Below are 19950 nucleotides of genomic sequence, written 5' to 3' on the forward strand. Positions count from 1 at the left end.
ACGTGAGACTAGTAAGAGTCCTAGAGAGAGAAGTAAAGAGGAAGGGTATCTGAAGAAATTATAGAGATCAATTTCTCAGAATTAAAAACCTTTTTTCACAATATGTATTTGTAAATTGAACGATCACGCTGCATGTCTTAAACTTATATAGTGAATTGGGGGAAAAAATAGATAAAGGACTTCGGTGGTTTTTTTAGTCACTTTATGGAGGTATGACTGACATGCAAAAAGCTATACATATTGAATATACACGGTAGATGACTTCGGAAACAGAAGACTTAATATTTTAAAGGCCCAGTGTGCCCAAGAGGAGAAAAAGGAAAAACCCACAGTAAGACACATTATAGGGAAACGTAAGACTACAAAAGTCAGAGAAAATTCTAAAGCTTCCAGCCAGAAAGAGCAAATAACATATCAAGGAGTGAAAACCAAAGGCCATCAGATTTTCCCACAGCAACAGTAAGTGCAAGAAAATAGCCAAGTTTTTAAATAAGATTTGCTGTTTCTGCAGGTGAAAAGTATGAAATGAACTTAGAATCTAGAATTTTACATGGAGCCAAACATTCAATCAAATATGAATGTGCAGTAAAAATGGTCTCAGGGACTCAAGGGTTCAGTGGGTTAACCATACAAAGACCTACATTCAAAATACTTTTTGAGGAAATACATAAAGAAAACAGAAAAATTCAAGAGATCTAAAAAGGGATACATGAAATTAAAGTAATTAAACACCTTGGACGAGTTTGCAGTCATTTTTTAAACAGTAGTTACATCCAAAGAAAGATGGAAAATAAATCCACGCTACCCAAAAGTCATGTGTGTAGGTTAGTGCTACTCCAAGCAGCCTGTCCGGACGCTCGTGCTAGAACGCGGTTAGCAGATCAGCACACGCTGCCTTCATTCACCGTCTTATGGCAAAGAACACGAAGCAAAACCACCAACCAGGCCCCTGACGACACAGGGCCGCCAGGAGCAGTCCCCCATCTCACAGGACGCCGGCGGCACTGTGACCGGGACCAGCCTGCGGACCGCACTTGAGCAGCGTGACGGGGCAGGAGGTGGACAGAGGGGCCCAGCGGACCAAGTGTGCGGGAGCTCTCCGCGTTCCCGTCCCATCGCAGGGTGGGAGTTAACTGTCATGTTTTCCAAAAAAAAGCAAGAGGAGATTAAGAAGAACACAGATAAAGTGGGGAAAACAGAAAAAACTCATGACTGTAGAAACACAGCCACGTGTACCTGTGATTATAATGCATTTACCTGTTGCGCTTACTCCATTCACAGGTCAAATTTTAAAAACTCAGCTGTTGATAAGGGACATGCCTACGGTGTAATGAAAAGCTTTAAAGACTTGCTGAGCAAACACTAGTCAAAATGAACCTCCTGTAGATATATGAAAAACTAGATTTTAAAAGCTAAGTATTATTAGAGATGGAGACAGTTTCTACCCGATACAAGTTTCAACTGACAAAGAAAATAGCAACTTCAAATTTGTACGCAACTAATAAAACCACCTCGACGTTCCAGGTGCAAACAGCGAGAAGGCAGGAGCCATGCAGCGTGGAGGGAGCTGCGGGGTCAGGGTGGTATGGGGCTGGCACGCACACGCCACCCGGACTGTGTCAAACCACGACTCCTGAATTGGCCCGCTCCGCTCTGCACCCAGCACCCAGCACCCGGCACAGGGCGCACTGGGCTGGAGGAAAGAGAGGCTAAGCAACAAAACGATTACGATTCTGGCAAAACTGGTCATAGGGAGGTGAAACTGGGTCCCTATCTGATGCCATGCACAGACACAACCCCCCTCGGGTGGCGGTTTCCGCACGCGCTATGCCGTTTCGGGACCTTAACAACTTTCCAAGTGAGACAAAGGTCAAACGCAACACTCTAACACGATTAACAGACGATACAGGTGGATAATTTCAGACCTCAGCATGTGGAAAGATTTTTAAAACAAGGCAAAAAAGCACTATCTTTTTGACAACAACTATTACTTTGAGTATATTAAAAAATAATTCTTTATCTAAAGATATCTTGAAGGAAGTGACAAGACGTGATATGAACTGGGAGCAGAAAGTCACACTATACACAACCAATAGAAGAGTAACGTGAAAAATATAAAAACTGGAAGTAAATGAGGTCGCGAACAACACAACAGTACAACGGGTGAGAAGCGTGACTGGCAGATGGGAAGAGCTGTCACCATCCACGGCGAGCGGACGCAGAGCACAAGGGCCGCTGCCGCCCGTCGCTGGCCACCCCGGCGTGCCCGCTGCAGAAGCCGGTCTGGCGCGGCACCGTTTCCGCTCCCAGGATTACGGCGAGAAGACGCTGGCACACCTACAGGTGGGGCGGGATACTCGCGGCGCACGGCTCACGACGGCAACGCTGGGACCCAGAACAGCCACGCCGGAGAGCGGACGAACGGCTGCGGCACCGTCACAAAGCAAAACACACAGCGGCCGAACGAGAGTCCAGTGTCGACAACACGCACACATTGCAGCAATGCATGGTGAGTGGAAAAGATAAATCCCACAAAGTTACGTACAGAGTCCCGTCATTCCAATAACGTTGAATAAACCAAACATTTGCAATGAGCTCTGTGGGGATTTGTTTATGTAAACAGACTACAAAAAATGATGAGCACGCGGGTCACACTGCTGACGACCCTGGGTCAGGGGACACCACAGGGCAGGCAGCGGGTCGCTTCATGTTACATGTAGGTCGCGGTAAAGGTGCCAGATTTTGCTTTGGTTTGTGGATTCGCAGACACCGATAGTATTGAAAACAACTAAGTAAATAACTAAAGAGAGCCAGGTGAGGGCCATGACAAGAGCAGGTCACGACACCGAAGATAACGATTCACCCAATTTAGGGCATCTAAGGCCTTAGAAAAAATGGTTATGGATTTTACTTCCAAATACACAAAATTCGGGGTCCAGTGTTGTCAAATTGTGCAGACTATGACAGAAGTATTGATAAACTCATTACATTTTCAGTTTATTTCTGCTATTAGGTCAGAGTAGTCGAATCAATATGCTTATTTATATGATGCCGATAACTTAGCGTGACTTTTTAAACAAAATTAAACAGTTTTGGTAGCCTTTAATAGATTTTTAAAAACTAAAAATTTAAAATATGCATTTAGGAATGGTCTAATTTATTCTATAATAATTCAAACTATATCCCACATTACTTTGTATTAGCACAAAGCACACAGAGCTGCCCACTGACCTTTGCTGTAAGTTGAAGAACTTTCCTTCCGACTCAGCTTAAGATAAAGTTTGCTTTTAGGTTCATTATAAAACTCAGGATTTACGGTCCTAAACTTCTTTAGTTTGCCATACTGTTTTCTTTGAAAATCAAATCCTTTCCTGCAATATGAGTAAAAAACAAAAGTGAATTTGAATGTAAAGGTACCAATTTTTTTTAAATTGTTGTATAATTGACATGTAACATTCTATTAGTGTCAGGTGTTGCAAGACGATTTGCCAGGACGAGTCTAGCTAACGTCCATCACCACATAGTTATTTTTTTCTTGTGAGAACTTTTAAGATTTACTCTCGACAGCTTTTAAATACACAAACAGTATTAAGTAAGGTCACCACACTACACATCACATCCCAAGGACTTATTTTATCACTAAGAGTTTGAAGGTATAAATATTTTTTTAAATCTTTAACACACAATATGAAAAGAAGAGAACCAGGGTGTGTGTATGTTCACATACTTTCATATATATGTGTACACACACACACACACACACACTAAAAATACACTGTGTCATCATTATAGGAAGAAACAGCCATCCTCAGTCATCACTAGTTTTAAGAGCCTGAGACAGAAAAAGTACTTGAAACCTTGGCTGCTGAGGCTGTGAGATGGGAATAATAAACTGGCCCCGTGAGCCCCCCGTCTCACAGGCCATCACGAAGACCAAAGTGCCAAGAAGAGCGCCTGGCACACAGCTCCCAGAACTTGATCTTGTTAAATCATCACGGAAACGCTCATTCTACTTGCTCTTTGGGTTCATCCCACTTTTTAAAGACCGGTCTCCAGGGAGCAGCACTCTGCCACACTGTGAAGCCCATGGCCCGGGCTTGGGGGTGACCTGGGCCTGTCGCGCTGCACAGTAAAACCTGCCCCCGTGGTGTGCTGCGAGGGCTTCCCTTCGCGACGACGTGGAGGCGTGGCTGGGAGCGCACACTCCCTGGTGGCGCAGGCGCTCGCTGCTCGATGCACAGAGCGGGCCGAAAACAGCGTAGGGAACTGTCTCCATTTCAGAGCAAAACTGAGGTCCTCTACCTTCGAGACACTTTTCCCATCTCAACTGCTTTTAAAACTGACGATAATTCTGTGAGGTTACTAATTTCTGGTATAACTAGAGGCAGTTACTTGCAGCGTGACACACACCTCACCAGAAGCTGACACTCCTCGTAGAAGGGTATTTTCTGACTCCTTAGGTACAAGCCGATGCTCTTCACATCACTCAACACCGTGCGGGAGGCAGATGCCTCCCGCGTCGAGTGTCCTGGGGTCGCTTCCTCAAGCCACTTGAAGAACTTACATTGGTCAGCTTTGGGTGCATGGCAGGTGTAAAAAAGACGGCCCTAGGGGGAGAAGGTATTAAAATTTAGTGAGAACAATAATGTTTTTATTTTCACTGTGTTTGTACTGGGTTTGTCAGGACTTTTATAAAGGTTGATGGCATTAATGTACTCTAATAAATTAGTCACTATGCAACTTAATCTTTTCATTAATTTAAACAATAAAATTTAAAATCATCATTTGCTTTCTCCTTATCAAAAAATTACACTATTCTGAAAATACTAGCCAATTTGAAAACTAAAATTCACTTGTTTTCTGGTTTGAAATGATCACTACAGACAGCCTGGGCGCTACTGCCCAGTGACAACTGCCAGGGCAGCCCACGTGCTTCTTCCCGGCCCCTCTCTCACGCGCACGGGCGCACACACATGCATGAGCCCGCACACGAGACACGGGCACACACACGAGACACGGGCGCATGCACGAGACACGGGCCCGTGCACGAGACACAGGCGCACACACGAGACACGGGCGCACGCACGAGACACGGGCCCGCGCACGAGACACGGGCCCGCGCAGGAGACACCTAATTTTTTAAATAAAACTCAGATAACAAACACACTTTCTGCTCTGTAACCTAACCTTTGTACCTAACTGTATGACACCCATGTCATCAAGTAATCTTGAACAAGGAGTTTTAGTGGCTCTATTATATTTTATTCCATGGTCCTAATATTACTTATGAACTCTTGTAGTTGATAACTGAATTTAAATCTAAGCTTACACACCCAGCTAACGATGACAAGGGATACGCAAACAAGGGAGGAAAACTGTCATTACGACTGAGAGCAGGTCTTACGAGGACAAACCATCAGCCAACGCACAAACGTTTCACTGACTTCTGCCACTGTAACATGTATCCAGCAATAGAAATTTGACCAGGACACTTTCTGAGCCTCGTCCCAGGGGCACAGAGCCGACAGCAGGGTGCCGCTCGCCCTGGCAGGTCACCCTTTCTCCAGCTGCAGCCCCCCAGGAAACGCCGGCCGTCCCTCCACCCACTAGTGCAGCAAGCCCCTGAGAGGCTTCGAGGCAGCTCTTATTCCATGGGTGCCCCTGAGCACAGGCGTCTCTCCAGGGACCGCACTGAGAGCCTAAGTCACCAGAGCCTCGGAGAGAGGGCCCCGTCAAGACCAGCTTGGAACTGAGCTGGTCACGAAGCCACAGGCACCCGGACCTCTCGCGACAGGAGTCCGCAGTGGGGTGATGGCAGGGGAGGGGACAACGAGACCTTATTCGGACCCTCCTTTTTAACCATGACGAGTTTCGCAGGCTGACGGTGATGACAGGACGGCACGTTATTTTCCACATCTTCCAGTTTCTCTCCCTTTGACGACGTGTAAAATGATATGTCGACTTTTGCAAGAGCTTCGTGCAACCTTTGTGCCAGCCCAAACAGCAATATATTTAGATGTTCTACGGAAAAAGAAACAGATGAAAATTAAATCCAGAACAACTTTGTGTTTGTGTGACACGTGTGCTGTTTGTTAGCTAAATTTGAAAATAGTGTTTTAACATAGTAAATGATAACCTAATACTAATATCCACGTTTTAAAGGCAACATTTCCCCTTGTACAACAAACTAATCGTGCATCATACATTTCCTACTTAACAAAACCAAATGTAACACTTCTAGTTAAAAAAACACAACTATGACTTGAGAAAGGTAACACAGCCATTCCTACTTTTAAAGCTCAATTTTCACCTGAATTTAGAATATAAGTTACTCTCAAAAACTGGAATAAACATAGAGAATAACAAATCCCAAGCAGAGAATTTATGATAAGAATTCACGATAGAAGATATCACATTTTCTCACAGTTTACTACTGACATTATGCAGCAATCGACTGTAATAAAGGACGAAGGTGGCCAGCAAACCTATGAGGCAGGACGCAAAGAGCCGCTTGTAATGGGCAGGAGACTGAAAGACAGCTGGAATGCATGTCTGCCGCCGGGGGAGGCGAGCGGACTTCACCTTCTGCCCGCTCGGGAAGCACAGCTCAGAGTCACTTATCTCCTGAAATGGAATAACTCAAGTTACTACCACAACTACGAAAAAAACCCAAACGCTGTTTACTTATAAGTAAACTATTTTCTAGAGATGTTTAAGAAAATAAACAATTAAGCAAAATTTCCAGAATCCTTGAAAATGATTTTCCATTTTAAATGAGAAACCAGCATAGCAAGAACGGCTATGCGTAGCACTCCTGATGATACAGAAGACTCACTTCTTGTCTGCCTTGAACAAGTTTTTAAGTGCTTTCTGCCAGGAAAAGCTCACCTGATGTGAATGGATCATTATGTCTATTTCTAATTACAGCCGTAATAAGAACTGCTCACAGCCACCGTGTGACACGACGCCATGCTCCCCTCACAACCAGCGAAACCGAGCTGACAGCCAACACGAGAACACTCGCACAATGGAAGTGCTGGCAGACACAGCCAGCAACAGCCGAGAGCCTGCTCTGTGCCAAACACGGCCCCGGACACTTTCAAACACCTGATTTCACCGACACTCGCAACAGCTAGGAAAGATTAAGTCACAGAGGTGACTGTAGCTAAGTTACAGAAAACTAAACAAACCAAAAGCCACTGGCTCCGAGAGTGAAATCACTGGTCTTCTGTGGAATTCCAGACAGTAACTGCTGGAACAAGCTCGCGGACACGCTGCTGGGCTTCCTCACCTGTGAGCGCCCCGTCGCAGCGTGCTCACGGCAGGCAGGCCCGCCCGGCTCCGTCTGAGTTTCCTCGGTCCTGGAAGTCTGCTTTAAATTCAGAGAAGGTGCTTTCCCTCCGCTCACCCAGTCGTGACTGACGCCCTGCTGCTGCTGACGGAGCATGCCTCGTATCATCCGCACGTGCACGGCATCCAAAAAGCGTCCCCTCACGGCGTCGCTCTGCCTTTCACCCATGTCACCAAAACACCCGCCCGAGACAGACTCGGCGAAGAAGCCACCTGTGACTTCCGTGTCCAGTCTGCTCCGTTTTGGCAGGTTGCACTGGGGTGTGTTTTGATATTTCAGCCACTTGCTCTGAGCAGACATGTTTCTGAGAAGTGAGTCGCCCCCTGGTGTCACTGCCCTGCAACCCTTAAACGAAGAAGCTTCTCTTTGGCCCTCAGGCCCAAGGCCGAAAGGAAGAGTCACTGAGTCTTCACACAGGTTGAATACGGGAGAACCCGAGGACTCTGGCCTGTCACAGCCGGTCACATGGGACTGAGGATCCAGGTCAGGGGGCCCATCAGCAGGTGGCAACGTGACGAGCGGAACGCGCATGCTACTTTCTAACGGAAGCCTTTGAAAGTCCTTATTCTCCAGAGAGCTGAATTTTTTCATTACTGGAAAAAAAAACACCAATTAAAAAAATATGTTAAGGTCATACCTAGGCTCCAGAGAAGTGGGTATCTATACAAAAAAGTATCAACTGGCTTTGAAAAAAAAAAAATCACATAATTTCATTTCCTTTTTTAAAATTAAAAAAAAATTAATGGTTTTAGTCTCAAAAAAACATAAACCTTTCAAAGTTTAACTAATAGACTCTGAAACTCCTCTAAAGTCGATGAATTTGACACCATCCCTTCCTTATCCCTCAGCCACCGACCCCCATCGCCACACCATGTGACACGGCACCTAGGTGTTCAGGGCACTTCCAGCCATGGCGCGTCGCTCTCGGCGTGCAGGTGGGACCGCCGAGGCCAAGGGGGGACCCGAGCACCAACCGGCGGGCAGGAGGAGCACCCGCAAGTTCTCGTTCTCAACTTCACGTCCTTCCCCAGAGAACCAAGTTCATGGTGCGTTTATCTGACTGTGACTGTCATGTCCTCCAAGTTTTTATGACACTCACGAATTAATGTATCAACCTTCAGGGTAAAAAAGACATTTAGCTTTTTTTTTTTTTTAATCTATTGGTACATGATAAGAGTTCAGTTCTGGCCAACTCGTGTTTTGGCTGTGTTAGTAATAGAATATTCCTGAAAAAGCAAAAAGCAACAACAAATATTTGTTGAATAAATCAATGAATGGCTAATACTGCCTGGGACTACATAGGCTGAAAGTTTTTGTCTGACAATGCTGCGGTTTCCCATTTCAGAACAATGTGCCTTCTTGAAGCAGTTTCTGTTCTGCTGGATATAAACTCCGGCGATCGCCTGGGAAGCTAGCAGAGCAGCAGGCAAGCCAGGGACACCCTTTTATAAAGTGTTAGGCTGTGGTCCTAACGGCCCATCGAGCGACACCGACAGAGAAGTTAAAACCTCATCACAGAGTAAGGGTGCCGGGCATGGCTATGGCAGCCATCGGGTCCCCCGGGGTCACGCCTGTTTTTGACACGGACCCTCCCCTGCCTTGCTCCTCTACAGAGCACACCCGCGGGCTCTGCCCGACCACCCGTCCACGTGACAAAGCTCTTCACATCCGCCACCCAGGACAGGGTAACCGCCAGCAACGTCACCCCTCACCCCACACAGCTTCAGAATCGGGGCGCTGCACGGGTGAGATGGGCAGAAAAGAGAGATGACGAGTTAGCGGAAGGGACCCCACAGGACGTATGACACTTATCAAGCAGGGAGTGACCGTGGGGAGTCTACGCACAGGAAACGAGGGGCCTAGGTGTGTGGCCGGGGCAGCAGCTCGCTGACGAGGCCAGGTCCCAACATACAAAAGGGGAAACTCGGGGTGAGGCTAAGGTCGCCCAGTGGTGTGGGTCACACTCCAAAGAATCGGTCCCTTGGGAGGGAAGGGCCACCGAGGGGCCGGAGGGGCCAGGCTCTGGCGTGGCAGCTGTGACAAAGACTGCAGCTCTGGAGGACAGTTTCGGAGGCCTATGTGGAAAGCTGAGAGAAGGACCTGGAGCCAGAAGGGCGTGTTGTCCTGGAAACAGGAGCCACCTGTGAGGGAAGGAGCCATGAGGGAGGAGAAACGTGGGTGGCTTCGGGGCACAACGTGGAGTCTGGCTCCCTCAAGTGAAAAGCTGCACATCACAAGGACAGACAGACATCAGAGCCGCATGGCAACAGCTGAGAAAGGGAAGGTCACCTGGTGAGGTCCTTGCTTCCCGGGACTCCACGGAGAAGTCCTGTGCGCAGTCTTCATCTCCCGAGTCCAGAGAAAAAGGAGAAACAGGGCCTGCTGTGGACATCTGCTCTGGTGACGTCACCTATCCGGAAAGAGGAAACACAGCTCCAGACCAACACCTTCTTACTGCATTTCCCCCGCACGGTCTGAGTGAATTCTAGAAATCCACATGGTACAGATAATGCTTCTGATGACACCATGCGGAGCTGCGGACGGCAAAGGGACGGGACAGAACCGACTCGTGAAATCAACAGCAGGAAGGGACACGCAGGACAAGGAGCCCGCTAGGAGTGGACTGACCTGGGCCGGGATCTGGTTCCGGAGAAGGTCGGGTCTGGGGGGCTCGGGCAGACGCCCCGCAGAGGCTGCCCCTCACGTTCCCAGGGCGAGAGCTCGCCCAGCCGCTCCTCACACGGGACTCGGCCCCAGGTCCCGGACGCTTCAGGTCGCCTCGCACAGCTGACCGTCGCCCCACTCCCTCACGCCCCGTAGAACAGCCCCGAGCCCTTAGCTGTGCTGCCGCTTCCAGCAGTCGCCTCAGGACTCAGCGTGACGGAGCCGCGGTGCGCACGTGCATGAGAACAGGGAACCCGCCGGAGCCGGTTCTGACCGGGCCTGGGCAAGGTTTCCTCCTCTAACTCTGTCCACTTCCGCACGGTATGAAATTGGGAGGCGTGCGTGTGTTATTTATTTTGAGTAAACGACCAATAAAGATGCAAAGTCTATGTATAAATCAACACTTTCTTGACCAGCCCTTGGTCCAGAGTGGTGCCGGGGCCAAGGACGCGGCGGGGACACCCAGCTCGGTGCGAGCGGGCGGCGCACAGACGGTCAGTTCGTGGCTCAGCCCTTCCTGTCGCGCAGGCCCCGCACCTGCCTGTCGCCTACGGACCCGCACGGCCCGTGGGAGGGGGACGCTCTCTTGTCCCTCACAGCACAACCAAGGGCCTGAAGGCAGCGGTCAGGTGGCCACGGCCCTTAGACGCATGCGCCTGGGACAGCAGAGTCGGGGTGCAGGTCAGGGTGCGGGTGGGCCGCACTACGCAGGCAGCTGTCACCTCGGGACCGACGCCCCACACCACTGGTCCCGTGTCCCGTCTCCCCACAACCCTGAGGCCCGCCCCCACATTCCTTCTCACACCCCCGGGCTCCCACCCCGTCCCTGCCTCCTCATACCACCTCCCCACCGGCCTGCCCCCGTGTCCCATCTCCCCACACCCCCGGGCCCCACACCAGTGTCCCGTCTCCCCACACTCCTGGCCCGGAGCTGCAGGCGCTACCCTGTGCCCTGTGCCCCTCTGACTTCAGGTCTCTCCTCGACCGCATGATCAGAGGCCCCCTTCGACCCCGGAACATAGGGTGCCACCGTCACACAGCCTGCTGTCCCCCCTACGCAAGGCCCTCCGAGGGGCCACCCGTACTTGCTGTCTGCCTTTCTTCAGGAGGCCCAAGTTCCCGAGGGCAGGTCCGGGCGCCCAGGGCACCGCAACCCAGGGATCGCAGAAGTATCCGCTGAGTGACCGACCACCCAGCGAGCTCGTCTAGGGAGCATTCCCTGTCCAGTCCCACTTCCTCGCCTGTCACTCACCACTCAGCAACCGCGGTAACGGATCCCTACCCTCGCTTCGCTGTGACCGCTCCCGCCAGGGGCCCAGCAGATCGATTCCCTCCTCACGCCAGCAGGGACTGACGCCGCGGCCCCTCCCCGTCCCGGCTCTTGCCGACAGGACAGAAAGTCTTCTCCACACCACGCGGGCAGTCCCCTCTCGATGCTTTAGCTCTTCTACGTGCAATGACCAAGCTCTGGCCCCACCAGACCCGTGTCCCTGCCTCCTCGCTCTGCATCTCTATGTGAGCGAGGCCCCCCTCCCCACCGCCGAGGGCTGCACTGTTCCCCACGCCCCTGTGCTGAAGCCCTGACCCCAATGTGACTGCATTTGGAGACAGGTGCTTCAAGAGGTAATACAGGCGAAATGAGGTCACAGGAGGGGACCATGGTCCAAGAGAATCCGCGTCCCCGGGGAGAGGCGTCTCCGTCTCCCTCTGCCCCCACGCAGGTGCACACGCCAACAAAAGGTGGTGAGGGCACAGAGAGACGGCGGCCCCTGCGAGCCAGGAGTCCTCCCCAGAAACCACGGCAGCCACCCCACGACTGTAGACTTCCGCTGTGCCCTTGAACCGCCCAGCCGCCTGGAAGGTACACCATCTTCCTCTGCCTGGAAGCCCCTTCCCCCACACGCTGTCAAGTCACAAAGTCAGGGGTCTCTCTCCTCCCTCCCCTCCAGCCCAGGAACAACTGTGCTCACCCCCAACACTGACCTGAAACCTACTTACTAACACTCCACACCTTCCCTGCTAGTCCCCACTCCGGGTCACTGTCACCCACGGCTCCTCTCACGCCCTGCCCCCACCGCACACCAGCGGGCCCACCATCCACGAGCAGCCAGCAAAACCTCCAGGATGCACACTGAGTCACGGGCCTTTAGCAGCAAACCATCCAGGGACTTGCCAGCTTCCCCACACAGCGGTCATCCCAGTCAGTTTCTGTTTGTCCCCTGGGTTACTACCTCCCCCCCGCCACCGCCCCCGCTGCCTTTAAGAGCAGACCTCACGTGTTCTGTCCATCACTCTAGCCACGCCCACACACTCCCGGCCTGCAGAAGGCACCAGCACGGCGCGATGCCTAGTACCTCTCGGGTCTCACGGTTCATGGTGAGACTTCAGTCCGCCCCAAGCTCGGGACGCCTAGGCTTGGCGCACACACCGCTTCTGACTGCGGCCGGCCTCCTCTTACATTACGTGTCCTAATTGGCTTAGGACAGCCATTCGTTTCTCGTGTTTATCTTTGACTCCTTTACACAATTCTTAACGTCTCGTTTTTAATTGACTCTTCTATTTCTTACTTTTTAATTACGTATGCCTCTCATCTCATGTCATGTTGTAAGAATCAAAGCATCTCTGGATGACAGAGAGAGCAGCCATGCCCACTGTGGCTTCTCCTGCAGAAACCGCCCGGCCCATCCATCGCTGAAACAGTGTCGGGCGGTGTTGATAAACTTTCTCAATCGTGTTAAAAGAAATCAGCCTTAAGATTTTTATCTTTTTACTTTTCAAGACATTCATTTTTCATAAGACTACCAAAACTTTTGACTTCCACCATTAAAACTTCATTTTCGTTATACCTTATTTGCTTCCCATGAAGTCCTCGCTGCTGACGGAAAATCGTAATCCAAATGTCGTGAATATTCTGAATCTTTAGAAGGAAAATCTAAAATTGCTATGGAGACAAAAAGCATGGATCTTTACATAAGTTTGTTTGATACCAAATACTTTCTTCATGTTACATTTTACTTATAATTTACTTACAATCAATTTCAATTGAGTCCTCACTAGCCTCAGCTATTGCTTGAAAATTGGCTTCAACATTAAAGCGAGCGCCTCCTTTTGGAAAGTTTTCTTCATCTGGAAACTAGAAAACAGAGTCATTTATCAGCTCATTTAGTCAAGACAAAACTGTGTGTGTACATATCCGTACCTTTGTCTCTCTGTATACGCAGACACACACACAGTCTACGGTGCCGACTTGAGACACAGAAAGACAGAAAAGAGGTGATGTGAAGCCAATGCATGCGGGAAAAGCAGAGAACGTTACGGTCCAGCAATTCCTTCCAATCACATTTCTCACGCCTTCACATCGCTGAAGCAGGAATGCACCGTACATGTGACGGCATTTCACATCTCCACGCAAGAGCTCCTACGAGCCAAACAAATACAGCCGACCGCTGGACAACACGCATGGACGGCTCAGGCCAACGGCACGCGGGTCTTCCCAACATGCACCCAGCCGGCCCCCTACCCAGCCCGCTGCAGCTGGGAGGGTGCTGACCACCGCTGGGAGGGTGCTGACCCCGCTGGGAGGGTGCTGACTCCGCTGGGAGGGCACTGACCCCGCTGGGAGGGTGCTGACCCCGCTGGGAGGGCACTGACCCCGCTGGGAGGGTGCTGACCCTGCTAGGAGGGCGCTGACCCCCCTGGAAGCCTGCAGGGGGGGCCGACCGCACGCCGGGTGCTCTAGGCCCTATGTAAGGGTGCAGCGCCCGCCGTTGCAGCCAGCGAGCTGCTCTGGAGTCGAGGCCCCACACGGGCTTCCGGCCGCGGAGGGTGGCGCTCCGGCCAGCCTTGCTCGCCCACCTACTGCAACCTCTAGTCTCTACGCTGTGACAACCCGAACCATTACTGGGGGAATGAGAAGATGGCGGGGGGGACACGTCACTACAATGCGGAAAACGCATCAATAAAACACTGCGCAAATGTCAGTTCTTGCCACGATCTGTGCTCACAATGGCATTCCAGCCCCATTCCCAGCACGTTCGTGTGTGGAAACCGTTTGGCTAATTCTAAATGTATGTGCAAAGGCAAAAAGGCAAGAACAAGTGGGAGGATCTAAAGTCATGTGAACAACCCTTTGTAAGATATAGAGACTTCCAAAACCACAGCCCAACGAACCAGAACAGAAAGCACAAACAGACCCCCAAATACATGGACACCTGATTTATGGCAAAGGGGGCGATAAGAAGGAATTGAGAAAAGAGCTTTTTCAGTAAGTAGTGCTAGGCCACCTGGATGTCCCTATGGAAAAAATGTGAAACTCCCATCTGTACCTCAATACACAGAAATCAATCACAGGTGAACGGTAGATGAAAATACGAAAGGTGAAGTGGTAAACCTTCTCCAAGGTAATGAGAGAATATCTTCAGGACCTTGGGGTAGAGAGAGAATTCTCAAACAAGACATGAAAGCACTAGTCACAAAGGAAACAGCAGATGAACTGTATCACGTCAAAAACTATAAACTTGCATTCATCGAAAGGCATTATGCAGATGTCAAGGTCGGGAAGATACGTGCAACATACACAACCAACAATGAGTAAGTGCATGTATCCAAGATATATAAAGAATTCTAGAAATCAATAAAAAATACACCCATCAATTAGAAGCCTAGCACGAAGCCGAACAGCCACGTGACTGAAGAGGCTCACGGCAAGAGCCCGGCCTCATTGCTGGGTAGGAAATGCACACGAAACACGAGGACACGCCACCAAGCTCCCACCCGCACCCACCAGAATAACTGAGTTCAAAACGCAATGTCAGCAGCAGGCACGCGTGAAGGGGTGGGGGGCAGGGGCGCTGTGAGCTCGACGACACGGGGAAGCAGTCTGGCCGGAGGGCCTCGGCGTGAACACAGGCGGCTCCACTGCTGGGTGGCAGGCTGCACGGTGAGCAGAGCGTGTCGCATGTGCACGTGCTCGTCACAGCACACGACCTGCAGCAGCACTGTCGGTAACCACCCCGAACACAGACAACCCGAGCTGCAGCATGCACAAGCTGGGGTCCGTTCACACACTGCAACGCCACACCAGCCACGAGGATGGCCGGACACAGCCTCGGGCTGCAACGTGGATGACCTCAAACTGCCACGTCGAACAAAAGACACAAAAAACACACCGTGTATCAGACCATAAAATGAAATTTTAAAAGCGAAACAAATACATGGTATTAGAAGTCAAGACAGGGGCTCTCTTGGGAGAGAATGGGGCGGGTAACGACCGGAGGGGGTGCTTCTGGGGGCTGTGGACCCTCTGTCCCCAATGGTGGAGTTCACTTTCTGGTAATTACTGAGCTGTGCACTTATGGTCTGCGTCCTTATTTTCTATGTACATTACAAAATAAAAGGAAAAAATTTTAAAAATATGTTTTAAACAGATACGGTTTCGAACACATGCTTATCATTCAACTCGTATTTTAAAATTAGAATTTCCTACGATAGTGAGTTTTAAAGATTCATCAGCGTAGGACTTTCTCTGCTGGAGCAGCTCCTTTCCTGTGTGCAGAGACTGGACTCACAGAACTACGGTGAAGGTGGCATTAATGCCCCCGCAAAGAACACCCGACTTTAAGTGTTGAGAGCTCCTCCTGTCACTGATATTCACGAGGCCGTTGCAGAGAGATGTCGTAAGCCATCACGAAACACAAACGCGCCCCTGTATTAATGCTGAAAAGATTAAAGTGGTTGTTTTGCAAGACTGTGAGACCTGTTCTGTGAGATCACCACGAATTTTTAAAAAATATGTGACATCGACTTCAAATGGCAACTCATTCCGGAAGGAATGAGTGTTTATTTGCTGTTTACGCTTTGTGATAATTGTCCTTGAAAATGTTCAAATCCTATTTTTTCAAACTGAAAAAAACAGTACGAATGTGATCATTTGTAAGCTAAATTATGCAGCTGCTGACTGTTTATGAGTTTATATATTTGATCTTGCTACATAAGGGTGATAAATGCTTGAGTCACTACAGGGGTTTTGTCTTGTTTTGTTTTAGGCAACAGAGGTGCAAGCCCAGCTGTCACTGTCAACGACAATTCTTGGATTAGGTAATGCTTGCAAATCTGCAAAATTAGCTTTATGCTAAAAGGTTTGTTATTTACCAAATCCTATAGACCACATAGGACATTTACACAAAAGAAAGCAGGTTCATCTAAATACATATAATGGGTTAACTAATTACAAATGAGTTTGAAAACGGGCAATATAAAATGCAAACATAAAATTATATGCCATACTTCGCTATACACATACAACTTCCGGCTACTTGACATTTTGAAAGTTAACTCACCTGCAGAAATGAAAGGGACTCACGTGGTTCAGCTTCATTTTCTTTTGGCATCACAGGAGCCGGGCACTAAATTAAGATAAACCACAGGGAAAGGCAACTTACAAAACAAAACGTGAATTCCTACTAGACGTAAATACCAGAACACCACAACTAACAATCAAAGACAAAAACTAAGTGTTGATTAAACACCATGTTCACTTTGCGAGAATTTCAAAAGACCTGAATAGCACTGGTGAATATGAAGCAAAAGAAGTATTCATGTTATAAAACAGTAAGATCTTTAGACTTGACAGTGTACACCAAGAACCTCAAAAAGCTGTTCTTAGCCTTTCCAGTTATCAGTTCCACTTCTGGGAGTAAAATCTAAGAAAATAACTTAAAATGTAAACAATGATTTATGTGTAAAAACATTTACTAAAGTTTTATTTACATAGCAAAATGCTGAAATTAATCTAAATATTTAAAAATAGTGAACTTTTGTCCAAAGCATAGGATAACCACAGGATGAAATGGTAAGGATCCTTTAAAAGATATTTATGGTAAGTTTTAATAATGTGAGAAAATACAACATGGCATTAAGGGGAAAGGAAATAAAACTATTTGTACATATCGCTCTAACCATATTTTACAAAATAGGCTTTTTTAAAAAAAAAAGCTGGAAATGTTAAAATTATCTCATCTCTGAGTGATAGAGTAAGTTTTTTTTTCTTCACCTTTTTCTATATTTAAAAAAGGGGTGGAAACAAAGACTTTCAAAAAAAAAAAAAAAAAAAACATCCTCAGTAACATGGAAACTAGAGTAAGATAGAAATGGGGGCAAATGAGACATATAATGAAAGTGTCCCTCCAAAAATGCGAAGCGCCCCCTTGAGAAACACTAACCTAGATGACTTACTCTAAATTTCAGTGCATCCTGGTAACGCCGTCACTTTGTGTTAATACCACAAACTGTACCACAAGGCACCGTGGGTGCCACAGCGAACACCGGGGCCCACGACATGTTTTAAGCTGAAGGAAGCATTGTCCCCCGACATCTGTCAGATACCTAACAAACTACTAGGTCAAGGCAGTTCGGATCTCATGGCATTTCATTCCATGACATCGTATCTTTGCGAAGCTGGGCTTTGGGAAACTGCTAGGAGAAAAGTCAATTAACACGTGAAAATCAACGTGGCACGAGAAAGCTAACCCATTCCGAGGTCTGAGAAGCTGTGCAGTGTCCCCGTGCACACATTTAAAACTGTCTATTTAAAAATTAAATGCTTATGGGGACCATTCACAGGATATACATGAATCATATCACGTTGAAATTTCTTAAACTAACTCAATGTGATACGTCAATTGTATCTCAATGAACCTGGGACCAATAAAAACAGAACGTCTACTATGTTACTAGGACATAGAACTGGAGCTGCTCACTTCCACCGACTATGTAGTAAGTGGGCGCTGCCAGGTGCTCCTTCTGGCTGAGGGACGCAGAGAAAATATGAGAGCAAGGTGAGGCCACGAACCTATACAGCTCGTGACCCTCTGTTATTATAACCTCATTGCAAATCACAGGACATTCTATATCAAATAAAAGAATATCCTGATAGGAAAAATAACGCACCTGCTGAGGATTCCGGTTCAGAGGAGACTTGGGTCTAGCTTGTGAAAGTGCCGCCATCAGGGGCTCCCCGGCTGTAACGGACAGAATCACGTGACTTTCTTCATCACACGTTTAATAACAGTGCTCTCAGCTGTTTTCAGTGTTTCTAACACTGAATGAAACAAGGAGCAGAACTCAGATTTTAAGATGCGGCCAAGCTGATAATTGCTGAGAAAAATGTCAATCGTTTTCCACACTCAGTGTGCCGGACGAGACAAACGAGACTCCCGAGAGGGAAGGTCCCCCAAAATAAGTAAACCAGGTAAACTCAGATTGAGACACACAGGGTTCTGTATCAGTGGGAGATATGACAGCAGTAATTTTAGAAAGGACGACCAGAGGGGCCTCTCCCGGGAAGTGACATGTAAGCTGAGGCCTGAGGACAAGAGAGCGTCAGCCACGCCGGGGCTCAGTGTCCAGGCGAGGGCAGGACAACAGACTGAGGGGCGGCGGGCGGCGGGCCTGCAGAGGGAAGGTGGCGAGGCCGCACACCTCACTGGGGATCTGATTAAAAAGCTATTTTTTCTTAAAAGAAAGAGTGCATATTCGATAATCTCAATTTCTTCTGTAGACACCAAGAAGATCATCATTTTAAAGTGATTATTACTACAAGAAAATCATAGCTGTACCTGGTATAGACTTCATTTTTAGCCAATCTGTTTATTTCTGTTTTCATTATTTTCCTGTTAGAAACTTAGAACACATTAAATGAAACAAAAATAAGTGGATTTCTGAACTTAATGTTATTCCAGAAGAGAGCTTAAAGGTGGCGCTGGGTGAAAATTGATGTTTTCCCTTTACTGCCTTCACTCACGAACAAAATTCTGAATTAACATTTCTAAGGTAAATTCCATCACCTCGCCAAAGCTTTAACATGCTGGAGAAAACGTTAACACTTTCACACGTCCTAAATTGATAATAAAGCTGATTTTGTAGTTCTGTATAAAACTCTGTGAAGTCATTGGTTATATTCCAATAAGTTCAATTTCCTGAGACTGTCTCCAGAAAACCAACTCGATCCTTTAGAGGAACATGTTCCTGTCAGGAGCATCGGTCCTCGTCTTGCAGACCCGGCCCACTCACTACGCCGGGTGGAGGCCACGCGGACGGGCGCACCCAGGCGGGGACAGGGCGAGGGGACTCCCCTGGTCCCTCTCACACTGTCAACCTGCCCTTCAGGTCCCCTTGGTGCCACATTCCTCACGTCTGAGGCCAAGTTCTGGTGGTGACTGTGCCACTTAAAATGTGCCCTTCGCGCAGCGCCATCTAGTGTCGCTGAAGGCAGGGAGGCTGTGACATCCCTTGTGGAGAAAACGCAAATGGCCTGAGTCACAGGAACCGCTGGCCCGAGTTCGATGCTAATGAGTCAGCGATATCAATAAGGGTCTTTAAACAGAAATACACATAAGACACAGTTCCGTGTGGACTGGTGGAGAATGTTCTGGCCAGAGGTTTGCAAGAGCCCAACCCTGCATTTCCCTAAAAGCTTCAGCTCACTGGTGACTGGTGACCGGCTCCGTGTTCGTGGTGACTTCACAGAACAGAGCTACTGCAGACAGCAAGGTCACATGTGACTGTCTTTTCCAAAGTGATGAGAAAAAAAAAGAATGCCCAGAACCAGATTCCACACTTCTTAAATCTTCATAGAAATTTATATCCTCATGTGACGTTATGTATCTGCCCCAATTTATTTTTAATTTTCCTTATTTTTAATTTAAAAAATTAACAATTGTCATAAAATTTAACTACATTAAAAAAAACATTTTAGTAAAAAGCATTCCTGAGGAATCCTTTGAGATATTCAAATAAGAGTTCAATTTTAACTTGAGCATCATAAGGTACACTGTTCATTCACGTTCGTGTGTACACAATATTTACTACATTCACTAACGCGTTCTATATTTTTCTTTTCAAAATTATTGTTGGCGAAATACCATAAAGTCAAATGA

At 48.2% G+C, this 19950-nt stretch overlaps 1 protein-coding gene across 3 annotated transcripts in view; it reads right to left on the reverse strand.

Annotated features, from left to right (window-relative positions):
- The window catches only part of ZGRF1 (zinc finger GRF-type containing 1), a 53424-nt gene that overhangs the window by 19933 nt on the left and 13541 nt on the right, over positions 1 to 19950 (reverse strand). For all 3 annotated transcript variants that reach the window (XR_005649455.1, XM_039846873.1, XM_039846874.1), the window contains exons 7-16: positions 17963 to 18033; positions 16354 to 16419; positions 13046 to 13148; positions 12862 to 12956; positions 9641 to 9761; positions 7292 to 7944; positions 6486 to 6624; positions 5837 to 6021; positions 4411 to 4607; positions 3232 to 3371 (exon numbers count right to left, since the gene is read on the reverse strand). Coding sequence is in view for 2 of the 3 variants with exons in the window: in XM_039846873.1 (XP_039702807.1) it covers positions 3232 to 3371; positions 4411 to 4607; positions 5837 to 6021; positions 6486 to 6624; positions 7292 to 7944; positions 9641 to 9761; positions 12862 to 12956; positions 13046 to 13148; positions 16354 to 16419; positions 17963 to 18033 (1770 nt within the window). In the remaining variant the exon portion in view is untranslated. The remainder of the gene's footprint in view (positions 1 to 3231; positions 3372 to 4410; positions 4608 to 5836; positions 6022 to 6485; positions 6625 to 7291; positions 7945 to 9640; positions 9762 to 12861; positions 12957 to 13045; positions 13149 to 16353; positions 16420 to 17962; positions 18034 to 19950) is intronic.

The sequence above is a fragment of the Pteropus medius genome, unplaced genomic scaffold (assembly GCF_902729225.1).
Source record: "Pteropus medius unplaced genomic scaffold, Ma_sr-lr_union100, whole genome shotgun sequence".
NCBI classification, from domain to species: domain Eukaryota; kingdom Metazoa; phylum Chordata; class Mammalia; order Chiroptera; family Pteropodidae; genus Pteropus; species Pteropus medius.